Source organism: Conger conger, chromosome 8, assembly GCF_963514075.1.
Source record: "Conger conger chromosome 8, fConCon1.1, whole genome shotgun sequence".
Taxonomy (NCBI): Eukaryota; Metazoa; Chordata; class Actinopteri; order Anguilliformes; family Congridae; genus Conger; species Conger conger.
Window position 1 is genome coordinate 56,703,661 of NC_083767.1, and position 20,023 is coordinate 56,723,683.

Sequence of the window (20,023 nt, forward strand, 5' to 3'; positions counted from 1 at the left end):
GTTAATGAACTAGAGAAGCCGTTTTTTCAGAACCTGCCAGTAGGGTTTACGCGATTTCCTTTATCCGTGGAATCACGGCTTACGGAAAGAGGTCTTTCAATTATTTCACTGAATCCAGACCCCGTGGGCAATCTTTCTCAGCGTACCCCGTACGAAAATTGAATTGAAGCAGCCAATAGCTGGATGCATTCATTTTAAGGGTAGATGGAGCTTTCTCTTTGCACGAGCTAATTACAAACACGCTCTGGGTTGCCTTTACATCTCTCTTTTGAGATGATGCGATAGTGATTGTCCTCAATTGCGCTTAGTTCCTGGCTACTCGAAGAGGCTGTAGTTGGAAACCATGGACGAAAACGCGTGGGCTTCCTTCCGTATGTAGCAGCGAAAACAGACAAGTTATACAAACTAACAAAATCAAAGGGACAACTTTTATCCTCAGAAAAACAAAAGATACAATATTTGTTTCGTGGGATGCTCGTGACTGAAGTAGCGGAAGATTCCCCGTGGGCTGTGGAAAAAAGCTCCAGAATATGGGCGCAAATCACTCCCACAAAACTCCCGTGTTTGATGAGAATGAAGACGGTAAGGAGCTGTCCAATGTGCTGTTTCTGTTTCCGTCGCTTTTGCATGCTTACCAGAAGCTGGCTATATCTGTTCGCTTTCTTGTGCGTAATCACCATGTAATATCCGAAGCTTTGTGCTGAAACGCGAACCTCAAGACATTTCAACATGTGTTAAAAGCGTAAACTTTCTACCATATTACAGAACGGTTGCTTTCGATCCTCTTCCACAGGTGACGAACCCTACCATTATTTTTTCATTATCCACTTTTTTCGTAGCATTATTTTCTCGCATCGACTTTTTCAGATTTTAAAATGTGTTTAACAACAAAAAGGCTCGTGGTTTCAATGAAAATATACGTTTCTTAAGTACATTGGCAGAAGATTACGTGATAAATGTAACAGATCATTAATTTTATAACTGTAAAACATTTACCACAACATGCTAAATACAGAACACTGACCATGGTAGCCTACTGCGGCAGCTTAGCCGTTAACGTTAACTCAGATCGTTTTCCTTGTCAGAAGACCACTGAGTACTATACCAAAAATATGTTTTAGCACAATATAGCAACATATGGGCTACCAGCAGATTGATTATGTGCAAAAAAAATAACAAACAAACAAAAGGGCGAAGGTGCGGTCTGTGAAGAAGCGGCACAAGCAAATTCAACACAGGCAAAGCCCGCCAACTGGATCTTGGATAACTGGCGACCACGTCTAAGGACAGAGTTCCCCAGAACGTCCGAGCGGCACGGAAATCCACAAAATATGCGGAATACATTCTAAAGAACAAAACGTTGCTATTTATTGCCTTAAATTCAAACTTCAGTCAGAACTCAAAACTAATACCAAATCAATGGAATTAATTTGTTATTGTCAAAGCGAAGGAAGGGGAAAATGTGTTTTGATTTTGCTCGTATAAAAACGATTGCTTATATCAAAACGTTTTTATAGACAGTAAATACATACAGTAAATATATATTAACCTACGATGCGCGTCTAGAATCACTGAAAAGTAACTACATTCGGCCACGTATAAAGTTAAAGAGAACTCAGATTACTTAGTTACAGTAAGTCGTCTCCCAAAGCATTACATTAATAAAAATGCAAAAGTGTGTGTGTGTGTGTGTGTGTGTGTGTGTGTGTGTGTGTGTGTTCTGGGCTGCTGCAGCATGCGCGTGAGCAGTCCGCTTAGAGGGACAGGCTCGTAGGTGTAGATATGGTCTGGCCCTGACCTGTCAACCCTTGTGATCGACTCCGTGGCTTGCTCATCTGGCCCCTTGGCTGCATAACCTCGACTGTGAAAGCGCACATACATACATACATACATACATACAAAATGGGTAATTCCTCAAAACCGGTCCGTCAATTCCCAACACAGCATGTTTTCATGTGGGGCATGGACCAGTCACTCTGGTCCTTTGGATGGTGCACTCGAAGGATGCATACTGCGCTTCAGTTGCCTTCTGTCTGCGTTCGGTGTCCATTACAACTTCTTCTCGACACAAGAACAGATTAAAACAGGACACCTTAAACGGTGGTGTGTCGGAATTAGTTTTCTGTTATCTGGGAACCCTTGACTTGACTGTGGTCGACTAGAGTGAAATACCATAATACGTATAAGCCGTGTTAATTCAAAGCAACTGTAGGCCTATATTATACATATATTTATTATCCCCAAATTCACCGTCACCTTCTTAGCGCATCGTTTATTTTATGCACCCTGAGCGTCTGTTTTGTACAGTAACAGCGTGACGCATCACACAACTGAGATCTAAGCGTATGTTTTAAAAGAATAAATTATTCACACTGGTCGCTGTCTGCTTGGAGCAGCAGCAGCAGGCTAAATTAGGAAATACGGGTTAAGGCGCAACATTTCGTCTCACGCTGTACAACCACCACTGAACCATTAACTTCACATTAGTTGAACCCGTTATCCGCTAAATGTGCAAATAACGACCTAAAAGCAGAAGTAAAAATGTGCGAATGCCGTTAACTCTGGCTTTAAAATACGATTATGACTACTAACAGTAAACATGCGTGTAAGCTATATAACCAAAGCATAATTTTGGTTATATATATACTTTGCATTTACTTTGACTTTTAGATGTTGTTGGGTTGCTCTATATAGCTATAATGAATAGCAGAATTGCAACACATGAACAATTAAGGCTTTATATACAGTGGTTTGGTTATTACTTCTGGGAAGGTCAGGTTGCAGGTGGGTGTAGTTTTTGCACTCAAGCAGAGAGCAACCTTTGGTCAGGACCAATAGAAAGCGATATTTCAGAAAGCATCCAGGTCCTTGTGTTTTAACTGATGCCATCTTTTCAGTTAGATTCAAACAGACAGACATCTTTCTGAGGTGACATAGTAACCCATCAGTGTTATACACATACTGTCTCTTGTCAAAGAATATTGTTATTCTGTCCTATACCAGTTCATGTCAAAGCACAAATATTATTTCATATTGTATATTTCTCTGGATAAGGACCTCTTCTATTTGACTGTATATGGAATGTAAGCTCTTGTGGCACTTCTTACGAAATGTTGGAGGTTCCTGGTGGTCTGGCCAAATTCTACAACTGGTTTAGTCTGTCCATCTCAATAACCCCCAGGCAGTTTTGAGTGAACCTCTCCCTTTTAATCTCAGCTGACATGTAGTGAGCATTTATGCATGAAATTGCTGTCATACACCACCTATTTGGGTACTACACATGTGCTGGTTGTTTAAGACGATCTCCTGCCCATCCTACAAAATGCTTTAAGAGCTATCAAAAGTGTTACTTGCAGTAAACACAATGACATTCATGGTTACTAGGGTCTGCCGTAAAGCTAAAATCTGCAGACTTTGATAGTAACGGCTCATATTTTATGTAGTTATATCAATTCCAAAGTCAGCATGACAAAAAAAAAAAAAAACAACCTCAAACCTCAACCTTTTCATTTTTTGGCAGGGACATTATATACTCACTGAGCTCTTTATTAGGTAGACCAGCTTGTTGATGAAAATTTGTCATATATGGCAATCATGTGGAATCAAATAAATGCATAAAAGCATGCAGACATGGTCAAGAGGTTCAGCTGTTTTTCAGACCAAAAAATGTGATCTAAGTGACTTTGACAGTGAATGATTATTGGTGCCAGACAGGATGGTTTGAATATGTCAGAAACTGCTGATCTCCTGGGATTTCCATGCACAACACTCTCTAGAGTTTGCCGAGAATGGTAGGAAAAACAAAAAACATCCAGTGAGCAGCAGTTCTGCAGACAGAAATGCCTTGTTAATGAGAGAGATCAGAGGGGAAGGGCCAGACTGCTCAAAGCTGACAGGAAGGTGACAGTAACGCAAATAACCACACATTACAACAGTGGTATGCAGAAGAGCATCTCTGAACACACAACGCGTCAAACCTTTAAGTGGATAGGCTACAGCAGCAGAAGTAAGTCTAATAAATACCTAACAAAGTGCTCAGTGAGCGTATATTTTTCATGTCTTAGTGATGTATTCCCATTTCCCACTGAATGTCCAACAGGAGACCCCCTTCCTCATGGAACTCGCTGTCTCTCCTCTGTCTCTGCCTGCATTAAATCATTTGATTGAATCGAGCCACCCTAATCTTGAGCGGACAGACGGGCTGGAGAGAGGGAGGGGGTATGGGGAGAGATGTCAGTATATTACTTTGTATAATGAGTGAATACTAATCCAGAGCTAAGGAGAACATTCTGGCCTTCATTACCACAGCCCCCCAACAGAACACCGTGCCATATTACACGCTGGGAACAGGCACAGATACCTTATTATATGAAGGAAGATAACCGAGGTGTAACATTATGCGGTTTATTTATCTGTGTACATGTGTGTGTGTGTGGTGTGTGTCTATGTGTGTGTGTGTGTGTTGGCAGGGAGTCAAATGAAAAGTTTTAGAATGTGAAAACTTTATAATGAAAAACAGACTTTCTCTGCGAGTGATTCTCTTCCTTCTGGATTTTATTTTGTGAAAAAAATAAAAGGCTTTAGAAACAGCTGGTGTAAAGGTGTAAACCGTGATAATTTGGAAAGGTAGTGTTTTTTTTCTTCAGCTACATCTAATCAGACCTAGCAAAAAAAAAAAAGATGTCGCCATAAACACTTTTCCTCACAGTCATTTCAATATTTTATATTTCTAAGCAGTGCATACATAATCAGTTTTTTTCTATCCAGCGCTAAAATAAAACTCCCAAGTAAAACTGTCATGTTCCTGCTTGTAGTGAAAATCATAAGACATATGAATGAAAATTCGAGGATAAACACACAGATTCAGCCTTCCTGAGAGGGGCGTTTCTCAAGCTGTAAGAGGGGGACTCACGGCCTGTTTGGCTCCGGGGGAGAGTGGCGCTCCTTCAAGCTTGCATAAAGACAGACGGTCGCCCTTCACTTGTGGAAACGGTTGCTAGGAGAAGACACAGCCGCGATAGGGATTCAGTAAGTGATGTCCAGGGTGAGTTAGCGCCATCATTTTAGCAGGATGTGGATGTGCTGCAGGACGTTTAATGGCATAAACCTGGCTACAGAGCCAACAAACTGTCATGATGGATACTACTCACCGCCGCAGTGAGAAAGATCGCGCACACACAGAGAAGCGTCAGGATAGTGGTGCGGTTCCATTGGAAATCGTATTATCGCTCACGGTTAACATATTGCTTTTTCAAAGGGAAAGGGAAAGCCCGCTTGTCCGCGGTGGATTTGTTTACGCTGTCCATTGTGAGAGCATTAAACCCAATCAGGGCCATGCTAGTTACGACGGAAAGCGACAGTTTGCATTTCTCCAGGCCTGTCTGTTGGGCCCACAACCGCACTCACGGGTATTGTTACTAGTGTCTGTTTTCAGGTCCTTTCCCAATGGAAGTCTACTTATGTTATCTGTGGCTGAACTCTTACCTGTGTGAGTGCAGAGTGCAAGGCCATCGACAGTCAGGATTCCTCCGTTTCTGTGGAGATAGTGTGTAACACTGAGACGCAGATAGTGGCAGAAATATTTTATACACACAACCTAATCCCAGCAGTGGATTAGCATATACAGTATATACACATTTTCATACAACATTTCCAGGTTTTCCCTCTAGGATTCACTACAGGGGACTCTTCTTTGGGTATTTCCATGTTTAGCAGTCCTAAAAAATGACATAGGAAAGGCGTTGCCTGGTGAATTGCAGAATACACTTCCTCAGAGTTTCAGTGAGTTTCCAGATTCATTTTGTCAGCCCCTCGCCAGACTGCATTGATTCTAATACATATACATGGGCAGAAATACGCAGGGTACACCATACAGTAGGAAGCTGGAACATATAGATATTATTCATGCGGTAGTCTCAGTGGATTTTGTGCATTCCATATATGGAATAATACAACTGCGCTTCATACAGATTTCACAGAACTGAACCCTGAAGCAAAGTGTTACACTCAGGTTACTTTCTTTTATTTTTATGCAAAATTCAGCAATCCTGAATCACATTCTCAGTCTCAAGCAAACAGATGTTCATAAAGGTTTTTTGTAAAAACAGTATATATTTAATATGTAATGAGTGTTTTTTTTATGATGTGCAGTTACATTACTGAACATTACATTTAAATTGAGGTTTATGAATGACAACTGGTATAGCACTGGTTATCCATCCTTGTAAGTACTGTGCCATTTGAAGAAAGCATGAATGTACCAAGTGTTTTTTTTAACCCCTTCCGTAGCACCACCGTTTTTAACACAAGCCAGAAAATAACACCCCCAAAATAGAATAGTTACAATTCTTGAAGCCTTTTGACTTTTCTGAACTGTAGACCTTGGGGGTTTGTTTTGCATTAGAATTACTCAATGTAATATAGCTGCAAGGAGCAATACACGTGTCCTAAGCACCACAAGCAACAGTTTGAAAAAACACGTGCATGATGGACTGCATTAACTGCACAGTATATACGTATACACGCTGCAGTTCAGATGCTTTATCTCCAAAACGAAAGTTGATGCATGTTTTCTGAGGTGAGATATGAATTTTGCATACAAAAATAACCCTCCATACAAATTTACAAATATTTAGAGGTCTGTATCTTTTCTTTGCAAAGATACGGACCTCTAAATATCACATTTTGTGCCACATCACGTTTTTCATTGCGACACCCAGCACAGTTTAAATGGCTCTACCGAGAGTGCTTCTCAGAAGTATATCTCTCGGAGTCACATACCTGTCTACCAACACACAGAAAAAGAGAAGAATCCAATCTTCTTTTTATTTTTGAATGGATATATAGATGCTTGTGTCTCTGTGCCTTGTGGGTTTCAAATTTGATGACAATAATACCATAAATGAGCATTCTGCATTGTAGTTTTAAGCTATGTCTTGGCAGACTCCAAAAGGACACTTGGTAACTAAATTATATTGAGGTGTAAAATATTATATTACGCTTGCTTCCCCTCTGCCCATTACCCTCCCCCCTTCACCTCTACCTCTGTCTCCCTCTCTATCTCTCTCCCTCTCCCTTCCTCTCCCTCTCTCCCTCACCCCCTCTCAACCCCCCTCTCTCCCTCTCTATCTCTCTCCCTCTCCTTTCCTCTCCCTCTCTCCCTCTCTCCCTCTCAACCCCCCTCTCTCTCCCCCTCTCCTTTTCTCCCCCTCTCTCTCTCTCTCTCTCTTCCTTCCTCTCCCTTCCCCTCTCCCCCTCTCTCCCTCTCTCAGCAGCAGGTCTGAAAGATTGTAAAAATCCTCCTGCCAATATTCAATCAGACGAGTGCTTTCTTCTAAGGCCTCCAAATGCTGAGTCTTCAGTTTAGACTTAGGCATGGCAAAATACATTTTTTGTTGCAGAACAACCGTTTTAAGGCATAAAGTTTTGCTGTTGCCTATCACGCCCAGCATGCTGAATAAGGTCATAGTTGGTCTATGCAGGCAAAATTATTTGTGTTGTTTTATGCAAGCCTAACGAAACGCAATTTCATTAGCTAAAATGGTCATCAGTCATCACGATAATAACACACCACTGGCAGAATACTGCCTGCACACAGAGACAACATATCAATTCCGATTGGGTACTACAATTCCTCGTGCGAATCGATAATTAAATTTAACTTTATTTGTCGACTGCTTTTTATTGGAGGCAATGCCACAAAGACACACAATGGTTACTCTACAACGATTGGTGCACAACAAATTCCATGACCAATCACAGAAGGGGGCATTGATTATATTGAGAGACCACTTAGCCAGTACTGGTCAGAGAAGCTTGTATGACTCATCTTGTTCCAGAGAACCTATAAAATATCTCCGTAGATAATAGCATTCCTTTATACAAATATTTTTGTGTGAAATGAACAACAATGATAATTCCTCCAGAAAATGTAAGAAAACAATGTACATGCTTTTGATGTTTACTTGGCTTAGCATTTTGTATTCACTTCTGAAACACAAAGAAAAGATCCATAAAATAATAAATAAGGATAAAAAATAAACTAATAAAAAACATAAAAAATGGCACTAAAAATATATACAAAGCAATCCAGTCCAGGGGTTAGACACTAGATCCCCCACTAAAGCTTAAGAACCAGGCCTAGGCTGACGGGGTGCAGCTGTGTGATTGGTAATGAGCTGCTTGTGAGCGAAGCTCAGGCTGTCCATGGCCCTGCAGGTCTCTCAGGTAGCAGAGACACTGGAGATGCTGACAGGAGCAGCAGCGCCACAAACATAGGGGCAGCACTGTCTCCCGTCGCACCCTTGCTGGTGTCAGAATATACACTCACCGAGCACTTTATTAGGTATTTATTAGACTTATTTTTTAGACTTCTACTGCTGTAAGCCTATCCACTTAAGAGTTATGTTGTGTTCAGAGATGCTCTTCTGTATATCACTGTTGTAATGTGTGGTTATTTGCATTACTGTCTCCTTCCTGTCAGTGTATATTTATTTGTGTATAGATTTTCTTTTTCTTTACTCTCTCTGGGCGTGATTTACTAAGACCATTAGCACATGCAAAACCTTGTAGCACACACAAAACCAATAACATTACTAGCGATTGGTGATGGCATTTGTTGTCTAACCATTGTGTCTTTGTGGCATTGCCTCCAATAAAAAGCAGTCTACAAATAAAGTTTGTAGTTGTTGTAATTACCGTAATTGACAGCTTTGTGTGTTGGACCTGTGTGTCTGTATGTTATGGGGGGGGGGGATTCTTTGCTCAGCCACGAGGCAGGCAGCAATGTGCTTTCGCGGAAACCACCATTTTCCTGCCATGTTTTCGCACCAGAGTTTTTATTTGGTATCCGAACGCCTCTGATACTAATCCCCTGTTTCCACCCAGAGCCCACGATTCATTTAAGCTCAGTCCTTGGTTTTTCACCGTCCACAAAGGCAGCCTACAGCAGGCCTCATGCAGGAATACGGTGACTCACAAATCTGCCAGAAACAAAGAAATGAAACAACTATCCTGGCTTTCATGTTATTTCTGCATGTGCTGAGACCACCTGAGAAATATCATTCTCATATTGAGCAGGGAAAAAAAAGCACACTTTCTGTGCCTGTAGTTCTCACACACGGGTCTAATGGGAACCTCCGGAATCTTCCAGGGCACAGAAATATTAAAGGAGCTCAGGGATATGCTAGCGTTAGCATTTGGCTCATTTGTTAAATCCAGGATGTTTACATCGCTAACCCCTCTGAAAAGAGAGTTCCTCCTTCATAAATTAGTCAAAACTCCCCCTCAAAGCACGGCGGGCGCGAAACAGCTGACGGCCTTTTCAGCCGCGGAATATCAAGGGCTGCGGGTTCGAAGGGATCCGGGAGAATGGCAGGGGGTGGAGCTTCTGAAGTCCCCATGACAACGATTCAGCAACATAAAAAAGATTGTCCCAATTTGCATATTGTTATTTTCCCCTGTTTACTTGACATTCTTCTGAAAGCTTTGAGTATTCGGCGTGGGACATTCGGAGCATCCAGGAGCGATTTACCTTGGATGCAAGAGCTTCGTTAATGAGTCACCGAAAAATGTTGTGCTCCTCAGCTCCCCGTTGTGCTGTTTTGTGGTTTGATTGTTTTGTGGATCGTTTGTTTTGTTTGTATAACATAATGTGAGGAAATGCAATAAATGTGTGATATCTCAGCCCTTGATCCACCCCTGACAAGCGAACGAACACACAAAGGCGTTTCAAGTCATTGTGCGAAAAATAGGCACGCCAAAACTACCATTACTTTTTATGTTTAAGGAGCAAGTAGCAACAATATTGTTTCCCTTCAAAAAGGGCTGAAAACAGTTAACGTAATTTGAACATTTCAACAACGAACTAACAGCCTTTACCCAGTTTCCTTTTTTTAGCTGCATGCTTATTGATGTGGCTTGACCTTCCTGATCTTTGATGTGTCATCAGCCTGTAATCCTCTTTATGGCTGTGGCTTGACATACACACACATGCTACATGTCTCAGCATGTTACACACGTAAGCGCACACCTTACACGTCTCAGCGCTCCCTCATTAAATCATTTCCAGGGGCGCATGAGTTTTCGCTGTATACATGTTCTGAGTTATTAGTTAATCATAATCATAATAAGTAATCATTTCTGGGATTTAATCAAGCATTCTGTTTTTTTTGTTTTTTTTTACAGTTAACTTTGACCACTTTCAGATCCTCAGAGCCATCGGGAAGGGAAGTTTTGGGAAGGTGAGTAGTGATAATTCCCGATCCTTTGTTAGTTAGTCATGAATGCATACACGTGCAAGCACACACACACACACACACACACACGTTTGTTGGCGAGAGGTGGAGGTAGGTGGTGAGTATTTACAATTGAAGATGGATATATATAAACTGTATTTGGAGTTACTTATAGGCAGTACAAATAGCTATTTAAATAGCTATTTATTTTGCAATAAAAGGGTAGCGCACTGTGTGTTGCCTGGGAAGATTCAGTAGAGATTGACGGGCAAAATGTGTTTCGTATTATGTTTTGTGTTCCGAAATCTATAAAAATCTATTTGTGTAAAAACACATTGATGTTTGCAATTGTAGGCCTTTGAAATAGCTCAGCAGTGTACCTTCTGTATGATGACAATCTCTGTTGACATTTCTTGGAAATGTCAAGACTAATTGCACAAAATAGCAACCGTTCCATGTCTCATCCTCGGCCTGCTCTATCAAAGCCCTCTCCCCCCCCATTTGATGGAGGCAGTACCTATACAAAGAGACAGAGGAACCTGCCGGAACAGCCAATGCTCCAGTAAGCCCCAGGACACCTCTTTCCCTTATCCAATCAAAGCCTGAAGAGAAGGTCCCCAGCAGTGCCGGTGATACACCCCCTTTTCAAACACACAAACGTGGTGCAGGTCACTACATAAGCTTTCTGACTCAGGCCCCTGAGAAACTCTCCCTGGGTCCACTTACCCCCCTGCCACTGAAAACACAGACCACAGTGCAGGACGTTGCCTTTGCCTGACCTTCTTTTCCTTGTGAAAAATACAAAGAGAGATGTGCTTTCTTCATGACTCAAAATGAGTGCTTACTTTATTCCTGTTGAAATTCAACTGCAGCGACTGTTTTCATGAGTGAAAATGTAAGACAAGGTGTCTCACGAAGACTAGCACATACTTCGATTATTTGGAATGGACGAGACATTGTGCGATGCCGGCTCACACAGCGAAGAGAAACGGTTATGAATTTACAGAGGAGTGTATGGTCTCCTTCTGTAAAGACTCATGCACACACACACACACACACACACACACACACACACCTTTTTCTTTATAATTTTTATCCGATTTTTCCCCCTTTTTCTCCCAATTTGGTAGCCAATTGGACCCCGTCTGATTCAATTAGAGCCAGTATTAGATACACCGCCCACACCCCGTCCCTCAGCGGCCAACGGGAGAGCGACACGCCTTCTTCAAGCCGTCTCGCCTCCCAAGCTGTAACCGTGATTCCGAGGCGCCCGAGGTGCTCGAGGTGCTTGTTTTGTGCAGCGATCTACTAACCCTGCCAAGTCCCTCCCTCAGGAGCAGCAAGCCAATTATTGCTGCTCCACGTGAGCCGGCCAAACTTGGCTTTTGGCAGGACCGAGAATCGAACCCCGGTCCCCGGTGTGCAACTGCAGCGAACTGCAACCGCGAGTCTGCTGCGTCTTAGCCTGTTGCGCCACCTCGGCTCCCCACACACATCTTTTTCTGAATGGAAGTTTGCCTTCGTCAGTAGACAAACGTGGTATTCATGCACATGCTTGGTATCTGTTTTCAGCTGCCAGTGGGAGCTACAGGAAGGAGTGATACCGTGATGTTGGCACAATCAGGAGAGGTGTATGGGTGACTAGTATGGGTGACTCATGGAGAGCTGGAGTCTCAAACACAACTCATGAAAGGCCGGTGTGTCTCCCGGCTTTTGCGTGGATCACCTCTCCAGACTGATGCAATCAGTTCATTATCTGTACAGGTTTGGGCAAAATGTCCAGCGTAAAATCCACTCTGATCTAGTACTTACATTTCTAATAGAGTAAACATAGTCCCTATTCTACTCTGTTAGAGTAGAGCAAACAACATTAGGCATTAGAAAATGTTGCTGTGGGGAATATTTGCCTGAAAAGAACGTGCAGCTTTGCTGTATCGTTTTAGTTTTTTTGTTGTTTGTGAAGTTTTTTTTTTTCACAGTTCTTCCATCTTAACTGAGGGCACAAGTCGGAGTGAGAAAAATGAACGCGATAAGCATGACAGCCCACCTGCCTGCATACACTCCCGCACACAGGACTTACAGTTGTCTTCAGAAATGGACTCTCCGCCTTGTGACTCAGTGCCCTGGTCCTACCCCTTAAAGGCAGCTGTAAACTGGACCTCATCCTGTGCATTGCCACCCCCCCCTCCTGCCTCATTCAAAAACAGACCCATCAGGCCACCGGCACAGACTCTGGTTCTGCTACACCTACACAAATATCCCAGCGCACATTCCAACTCGGACTAGTTACTGTCTGCGTGCGTTTCTTTTTCTTTTTCTTTATTTATATACTTATTTATATATGCGTAGCATGCACTGGAATCATTGTCCTGCCTGCGATAGATAATGACATGCCTGCTTTTTAATTATAGCCTTGGAGGAAATTGCTATTTTTGTCGTCGAGCCCACTCATGTTGTGTAAATCTCACGAGCCGCTGTTCCCCTCCAAAGCCGCATGATCTGAGTGAGACACATCAGTGTAATTAATACACTAATTCTCGTCTCGACGCGTCGAGGATTTACCACTTTTTGGCTGGCGGAGAGTACGCAATCCGAGGCCAGCTCTTCGGAAGGCCTGCCGCCCGTTCTGCCCCTAGCCTTTGCCCTTTGTAATTGAAACGGTACAAGGATATAAAACATTCCACAGTGGGCATAGCCTTTTTGCGAGGCCGTGTCTTTTAAATGTCATGTGTGTGCAAGGCCCGGCGCTTAGCCTGGGGCAAGGAAGAGAGGAAGAGCTGAGATTTTCTTTCTGCTTTGTTGTTTCCAGAGATAAGCTGTCAAACACTATATCGACAGGGGAACAGGAGTGGGTGGATGAAACGGCGCAAACCAGGAAAAGGCCCTGTGGTCCCAGCCGTTGTCTAGACTCCAAATTGGGGGAGCCGCGGCTAATGACCCACCTACGCTCTCGGTTGTTGTCCGTCCTGACTGTAACGGGGTCAGGATTGGGGCACTAGTGACAGAGGCGTTAAACGTTGCCCCCCTGCTAGGGCTCCTGGGTAGGCACGGCCGAGGACCGTGTTCACCGCGCAGCTTCACAGTCCGGGCTGAATTTAGACCTCGCCGGGCAGCATAGTAGCTTATTCGCTAAGCATGGCACTGGTGGCGTAACGGGTGAGCACTGCAGTCTCGGATCAAATCTCACCTGTTAGTTAGCGGTAGTGCTGACAAAGCCACAACAGACTGGCAGGGGCTTTGCGTCACCCAAGGGGTACGTGAGAGGGATTAAGTGAGCGGGGATAGCAGTGATCCTTGCTCACGTGCCTCCTGTTGGCCGTCTGGGCAAACGTGGCTTGGTCCCTGCGTATGATTGGGTCTCCTCTGCCCCTACTCTGCAGCTTGTGTCTGCGGTGGGAAAAGCGTCTGGCGTTTTTTGGGAGGAGAACCAGCAGTTGTCTTCTAGCTGGTGGCAAGGTTTTAACATATCAAAAGGGAATGTTAAAAATGTCAAATATATATATATATATATATATATATATATATATATATAAAATGTCATACACTGCGACTAATACATATTAATTTAAAAAATTTTGAGGATAAGACAAAAAGTTAAAATAAAAAAGTTAAAATATGACTTATTTCCATTGTGGTCCTCTTTCAAGGTAGACAAAGATAGCAAGACAAGTCACAGATGAATATGAGCATGCTTCGTACATAGTTCACAAATTCTTCTTCAAAAGAAGAATATCAATCATACCCTCCGCAACTAAGCCCTCTAACCATGGCGAGATGGCACTTGTAGCTGGGCAGTTCAAATATGAGGAGAAAAGAAAAATAGAGAATAATAATTACGGCTTTCGCCCTTCCCTTGGCGTGATATCTGATTGATCAGATTATGTCATGGTACATTGTAGGCATTTTCTAAAGAAAACCAAGGGAAAGCAAGTTGGCTGACTGATAGAACTGAGATAGGAAGCTGTACATGTCACAAAAAATAAATAAACGATAACGCAAACAACCAGATAACCCGGGACAGCTCATATTTCAGCAAGCCTCTGTGTTTGGTTGGGAACACTTATCATTGGGAGGAGTAAAATCATTTTAAGGAATAAAATCACTTCAAACATAAAAAACGTATATATTTTTTTACTGTCTGCAGATTGTGCAAACACCTGAAGTACAATACATGCAACATCCTGCTGGATGAGATAGCGCTCCAAAGATTGAGACTGATCCTGATGTCCCTGACCTCAGAAGGGACTTGGCATGGTGCCCTGGGTACATACTAAGTGGCTTCAATTCACCCTCTGCCCCAGTAACAATGGCAGGGCTCCACAGTGAAGTCAACTGCAGTTTTACCATTCCAGCTAATTGCCTTATCAGTCATTCAAACCACTGCATGATTAATAATTCAAAACAATGATCGATTAAAGATGAATCAAACCAAGGACTGATTAATGATTCAGATCTATTAAAGTGATTTGCCCTGGACCTATTTAGAAGATCAATGCATGGAAATAGTCTAGCTAATCCTGATGTGGTCCAGTTCACAAATTTTGAATTAGCTAAAATACAGAACATGTGAATGTAATTATTAATAGGTAAGAATGTGCATTTGGTATTCTGTACATATGAATTTGCAGCACAGCAGAATATATATCTTGCAATGATTAATTTAATTACACACAACAGATTGACTGTGACCCAGTAGTTTTGTGTGAATCCATTCCTTATTCGCATTAGCAATTACATTGCAATTACACTGCATCCATAACTGCAACTTTTCAAAACATCGATAACATTTTTCTCGTGAATGAACAGGCCCACTTCTTGGCAGCAGTGCCCTTTAGTTTTGTGGGTGTGTCACAATTCCCCATTGGTCCATAAGCCCTGTCTGCTGGCAGGACAATTCTGGCAGGAAGTCATGGGTCTGGATTATGAAAACCCTTTCACTGAAACTCAGGATTGGCCCTAAAATGCTTCCATTAAACCTTATTTTATCAGCAGCAGAGGTCAGTTAGCATCATCACATGAGCAGATGTGATGTTTACACAGACAGACACATAGGCACAGACACACACACACGCACACACAGTGGCCTCTTAAAGTATGGGAACAGAAAAGTAGTTTGTGGGGAGCCGTGGTGGTACCTTGATGCAGGCAAGATATTTACACGGCATACGTTTGCCCATTGTACAGAAACATCCGATTGGATTTCGCATCAGCTTCTGATTCAAGCAGACAGTCATCAATAAATCAGTCGGGCCAGAGCTTCGTTCGTGGCGAGCATTATTCTCCAGTTATCATTTTTGCATTCCATTCAATTCAGTCAGCCCTTTCTTTTCCTTAGAATTTAATTTAAAAATAGCGCAGTGTTGTCCTGACTGCGCACTGTCTATACGATTGCTTCACTGCGCCTCGGTCCGTGGCAGATGTGAGCAGACTGACTTGCATAGCGAATTAATTTCTCTGGAATACGACTTGGTCCCAGCTATGGAGATAACCAACGATTGACTGTGCGCCCAAAAGCTTTTTCATATTTCATCCATAAAACGTTGACAAGAATGAATAATCTGTCTTTTTCCTTGTGTATTTAGGCAGGTGTGTTTAGTCTTCAAAAGGGAATTGCCATGTGTGTCCATTTGCAAGGATTCATTGTGATTCTCTCTGTCTCTCGCTCTGAATGTGTTCTTCAGATCACATTGCATTTGGACTTTAAGAAAAAGGCTGTTATATTTAGTGTGTTAAAGGCTGTTATATTTTGTGTGTGGTTGCTGGGGGAGTTTTGGGGTACTGTGATTTATCTGCACAATCAGAACTCATGAATTGAATTCAGAGAAATATACATCACTAGGCAGAGACATTGGGAGATGGCACTTTTAGAAAGCTACCTCAAAAGTGCACTGGTAATAAACAATAGAGAACCATGTCTTCCAGAATTTTGTGACAGTCCCAGACTGAAGAAGTGCCAATCATTTGAATGCATGTGCATACCCAAACACACACAGAAACACACACACACACACAGAGAGAGAGAGAGAGACAAACACACACACACACACACACACACACAAACACACACTCTCTATTGAAACAGTTCCCTCCCCATCACCGCTTCAGGGTATGTGTAAATACTGACAATCTCACTTACTGTGTTTCCAGTGATTCAGTTATCACAAAGAGTCTATGTTTAACTCCATTTAATGCCACAGAGGCATGCAGGTTACTGCCTTAAGTAAGGCTGTAACCTGGGGCACTTATTTCAGGAAAATATTCAGCTCTACAGATAAAGAGCAGCATACGACGTGCAATGCGCCATGCCAGTCACTTTGGCGGAGGGTCTGTGTTCTGATTGGCCCGTGCATTGGCTCCTCCCACCTGCCCAGGTCTGCATTGTGCAGAAGAGAGACACCAAGAAGATGTACGCCATGAAGTACATGAACAAGCAGAAGTGCATCGAGCGGGACGAGGTGCGGAACGTCTTCAGGGAGCTGCAGGTCATGCAGGGCCTCGAGCACCCCTTCCTGGTCAACCTCTGGTGAGTGTGACCATGCACAACTGTCCGTTACACCGCCTGATGTGACCATGCACAACTGTCCGTTACGCCGCCTGATGTGACCATGCACAACTGTCCGTTACACCGCCTGATGTGACCATGCACAACTGTCCGTTACGCCGCCTGATGTGACCATGCATTACAGCACACAACTGTCCGTTACACCGCCTGATGTGACCATACACAACTGTCCGTTACGCCGCCTGATGTGACCATGCACAACTGTCCGTTACGCCGCCTGATGTGACCATGCATTACAGCACACAACTGTCCGTTACACCGCCTGATGTGACCATACACAACTGTCCGTTACACCGCCTGATGTGACCATGCACAACTGTCCGTTACGCCGCCTGATGTGACCATGCATTACAGCACACAACTGTCCGTTACGCCGCCTGATGTGACCATGCACAACTGTCCGTTACGCCGCCTGATGTGACCATGCACAACTGTCCGTTACACCGCCTGATGTGACCATGCACAACTGTCCGTTACACTGCCTGATGTGACCATGCGTGACAGCACACAACTGTCCGTTACACCGCCTGATGTGACCATGTGTTACAGCACACAACTGTCCGTTACACCGCCTGATGTGACCATGTGTTACAGCACACAACTGTCCGTTACACTGCCTGATGTGACCATGCGTGACAGCACACAACTGTCCGTTACACCGCCTGATGTGACCATGTGTTACAGCACATGACTGTCTGTTACATCAGCTGATGTGACCATGCGTTACAGCACATGACTGTCCGTTACACCGCCTGATGTGACCATGTGTTACAGCACATGACTGTCTGTTACATCAGCTGATGTGACCATGCGTTACAGCACATGACTGTCCGTTACATCGGCTGATGTGACCATGTGTTACAGCACATGGTCCGTTATGCTGCCTGACAGCCTCGTTATGGCTGATGATCACGTGTGCACTCTGTATGTCCACTTACAGCAGAATTTCATCAGATTCTGAACATACAAGAGCATACACTCCATACACAAGCACACACATTCATATTCATAAACACATGAACTTATACCAGCAAACACACTCATATGTACAAACACGCATTCATCCATGTACAGACATGCACACATTCCCACACATTCATAAGAACCCTGATGACATCGCTGTTTATTCCTTAAATCTGCATGTACACACTCTGGATCTGCTTACAGCTGGAATGTCAAGCCAATACATGGCATTTCTCACTCACACACATAAACACGTTTACATATTCACACATAAGTAGGTAAAACACACAGGTGTTCACACATATGCATGAATTAACACAAACCCATGCACGCATGCACACACAGATTCTCGCGGGGTTTTGTAGTAGCGTTTGCTCTAGCCTGTAGGGAACTGGCTGTGTCGTAACGGTGTGAAAGCATTCAGAACTAACCTCTGCCATTTCCACTCTTTCTCTTACAGTCTTAAGTTTACCTGCAGACAAAAGTGTTTGTATTTTCAAATGAATCCAGACAGGAATTAATCTTCAAATAGCCTTCCTGCCGGAATAGATGTTTTTCTCTGTATAACAATGGCAAGTCTGTGGAGTGCGTTCGACCTGATGGTGTTCTGCTCTCCTGTGCACTGTCTTGCTTTCCTGCACAATTAGACTCGCTGTTTTGAAGCAGGTAGACTTTTGCCTACAGCTTTTAGAATCCGGCCTTGTTTTTTCCAGGGGGGATCAGAGGAGAATAGCAGTGACTAGGCACCTGCAACTGGGCCTATGAATACAACCACAGCCTATTTTCATTTTTTCATGCCCATAAATGATAAAGGCCCCTCTTGCCACTTTTGAAAAGCTTTGACACAAGGGCCCCTTTTTAGTCTATCCCGGCAGGCTACTCTCTCATTAAGAAGTTATCCGCGCTCAGCGGCAGCAATGGAGGGGTGAGCGTTGGAGATGCCTGTTGGGTCATTTCACTGAAACTCCCACTCAAAACACAAAACGAAATGGCCGGGGTCGGAGGGCTCGGCGTACTTCACTGAGTAAAAGGCGGGCAGCGACAGGAGCTCAACGCGTATCTTGATGCCGTTCGATTTGGGGTCGAAGGTTAAACCAGTTGGCGGGCAGGCGCAGCCGAATTGCTTTGAAATTTGAAGTAGGGCAAGAAGGAGTGCCCTGACTGAGTCGGCAAAATGCATTGTGGGAAGTGGAAGCAGGCTATTGGCTCCCCCCCCCCCAGACTGCCCGGCTAATGGACTGCACGGAAAGGCTGAGGCAGCACTGCGAGCGCATGCCGATGTTCCGGAAAGATCTGAGAGCCGGCGGGCCAGAGATCAGAGAGCGGGAGGGCCGGCTGCCGGCTCTGACACTAGGGGGCAGCACTGAGAAACACAAGCTGGAGTCCACACACCTGGGTCTCATATTCCAGGCAGGGGTGGGCGGAAGAAGGGGGTCGCCACGGTACTCTGCGTCTCAGGCTCATTGATGCTGACAGGCGATGACATTATCTGCTTGTTCATGGGCGTGGGTTCAGAGCAGCCCCGCGCAGACCCACTGATCTTCATGTCATCAGGATGGGCCGAGGGTGGGCACGGTTAATCAGGCTGACAGATCTGTAAATCATTTAAAGATGGCCGGGGAAGAGGGTCTAACATCGTGAAAACCAGAGTTCTCTCTGCTGCCGTCAGGAGAGCGTGGCTTTTCCTCTGCCGTTTGTAAACAGGTGTAAGAGAGATGCACACAAAAAGTGCAATACAAAAAGCACACAATTTGAAGATCACTCACGTGTTTATAAGAGGGGTGTCCACGTGACACGACAGATCACAGGTGCTATTTTTAGCAGCTTTTCCACGTCATACAGGCTGTCATTTCAGAGAGAGAGATGAGGAGATGAGAGAGAGAGAAAGAGAGAGAGAGTGAGCACACCCCCCCCCCCCCCCCTTTTACCCAGTCAACGTACACTTGTGTTAGTGAACGGGGATGTTGCCATAGTTTCATTCTCCTGGGTATTGTGGCACAATTTAGTATATGCTGGAACCATACATCACTTTGTCCCTATGCTACAGTTACTGAAGTGGGACTTCACTTGGCTTTGTATTTATTTCTAAATACTTTGGCGGTGGGCCAAACAACGCATGGCTGTGATCCCGAGAGGTGAATGGATATTTGGATAATCCATTCAGGTAAAGTCTGACTGGAGGTCTACAGAGGTCTGAGGTAGAAGGTAGGAGGTTCCTTCCCTACAGTAGGTGATGCACTACATGTGAACCCCTGGCAAAAGG

At 43.9% G+C, this 20,023-nt stretch overlaps 1 protein-coding gene and 1 long non-coding RNA gene across 2 annotated transcripts in view; one reads left to right on the top strand and one right to left on the bottom strand.

Moving 5' to 3' along the window:
• The window catches only part of LOC133135240 (serine/threonine-protein kinase 32B-like), a 56,374-nt gene continuing 36,351 nt past the window's right edge, over positions 1-20,023 (top strand). Inside the window, exons 1-3 of the mRNA XM_061252111.1 lie at positions 1-582; positions 10,186-10,241; positions 16,607-16,758. Of these exons, the coding sequence (XP_061108095.1) occupies positions 531-582; positions 10,186-10,241; positions 16,607-16,758 (260 nt within the window). The 5' untranslated portion in view covers positions 1-530. The remainder of the gene's footprint in view (positions 583-10,185; positions 10,242-16,606; positions 16,759-20,023) is intronic.
• Positions 4,927-20,023, bottom strand: part of LOC133135241 (uncharacterized) — a 59,900-nt gene continuing 44,803 nt past the window's right edge. The window contains exons 2-3 of the long non-coding RNA XR_009709369.1: positions 5,485-5,534; positions 4,927-4,996 (exon numbers count right to left, since the gene is read on the bottom strand). This is a non-coding gene — a long non-coding RNA (uncharacterized LOC133135241). The remainder of the gene's footprint in view (positions 4,997-5,484; positions 5,535-20,023) is intronic.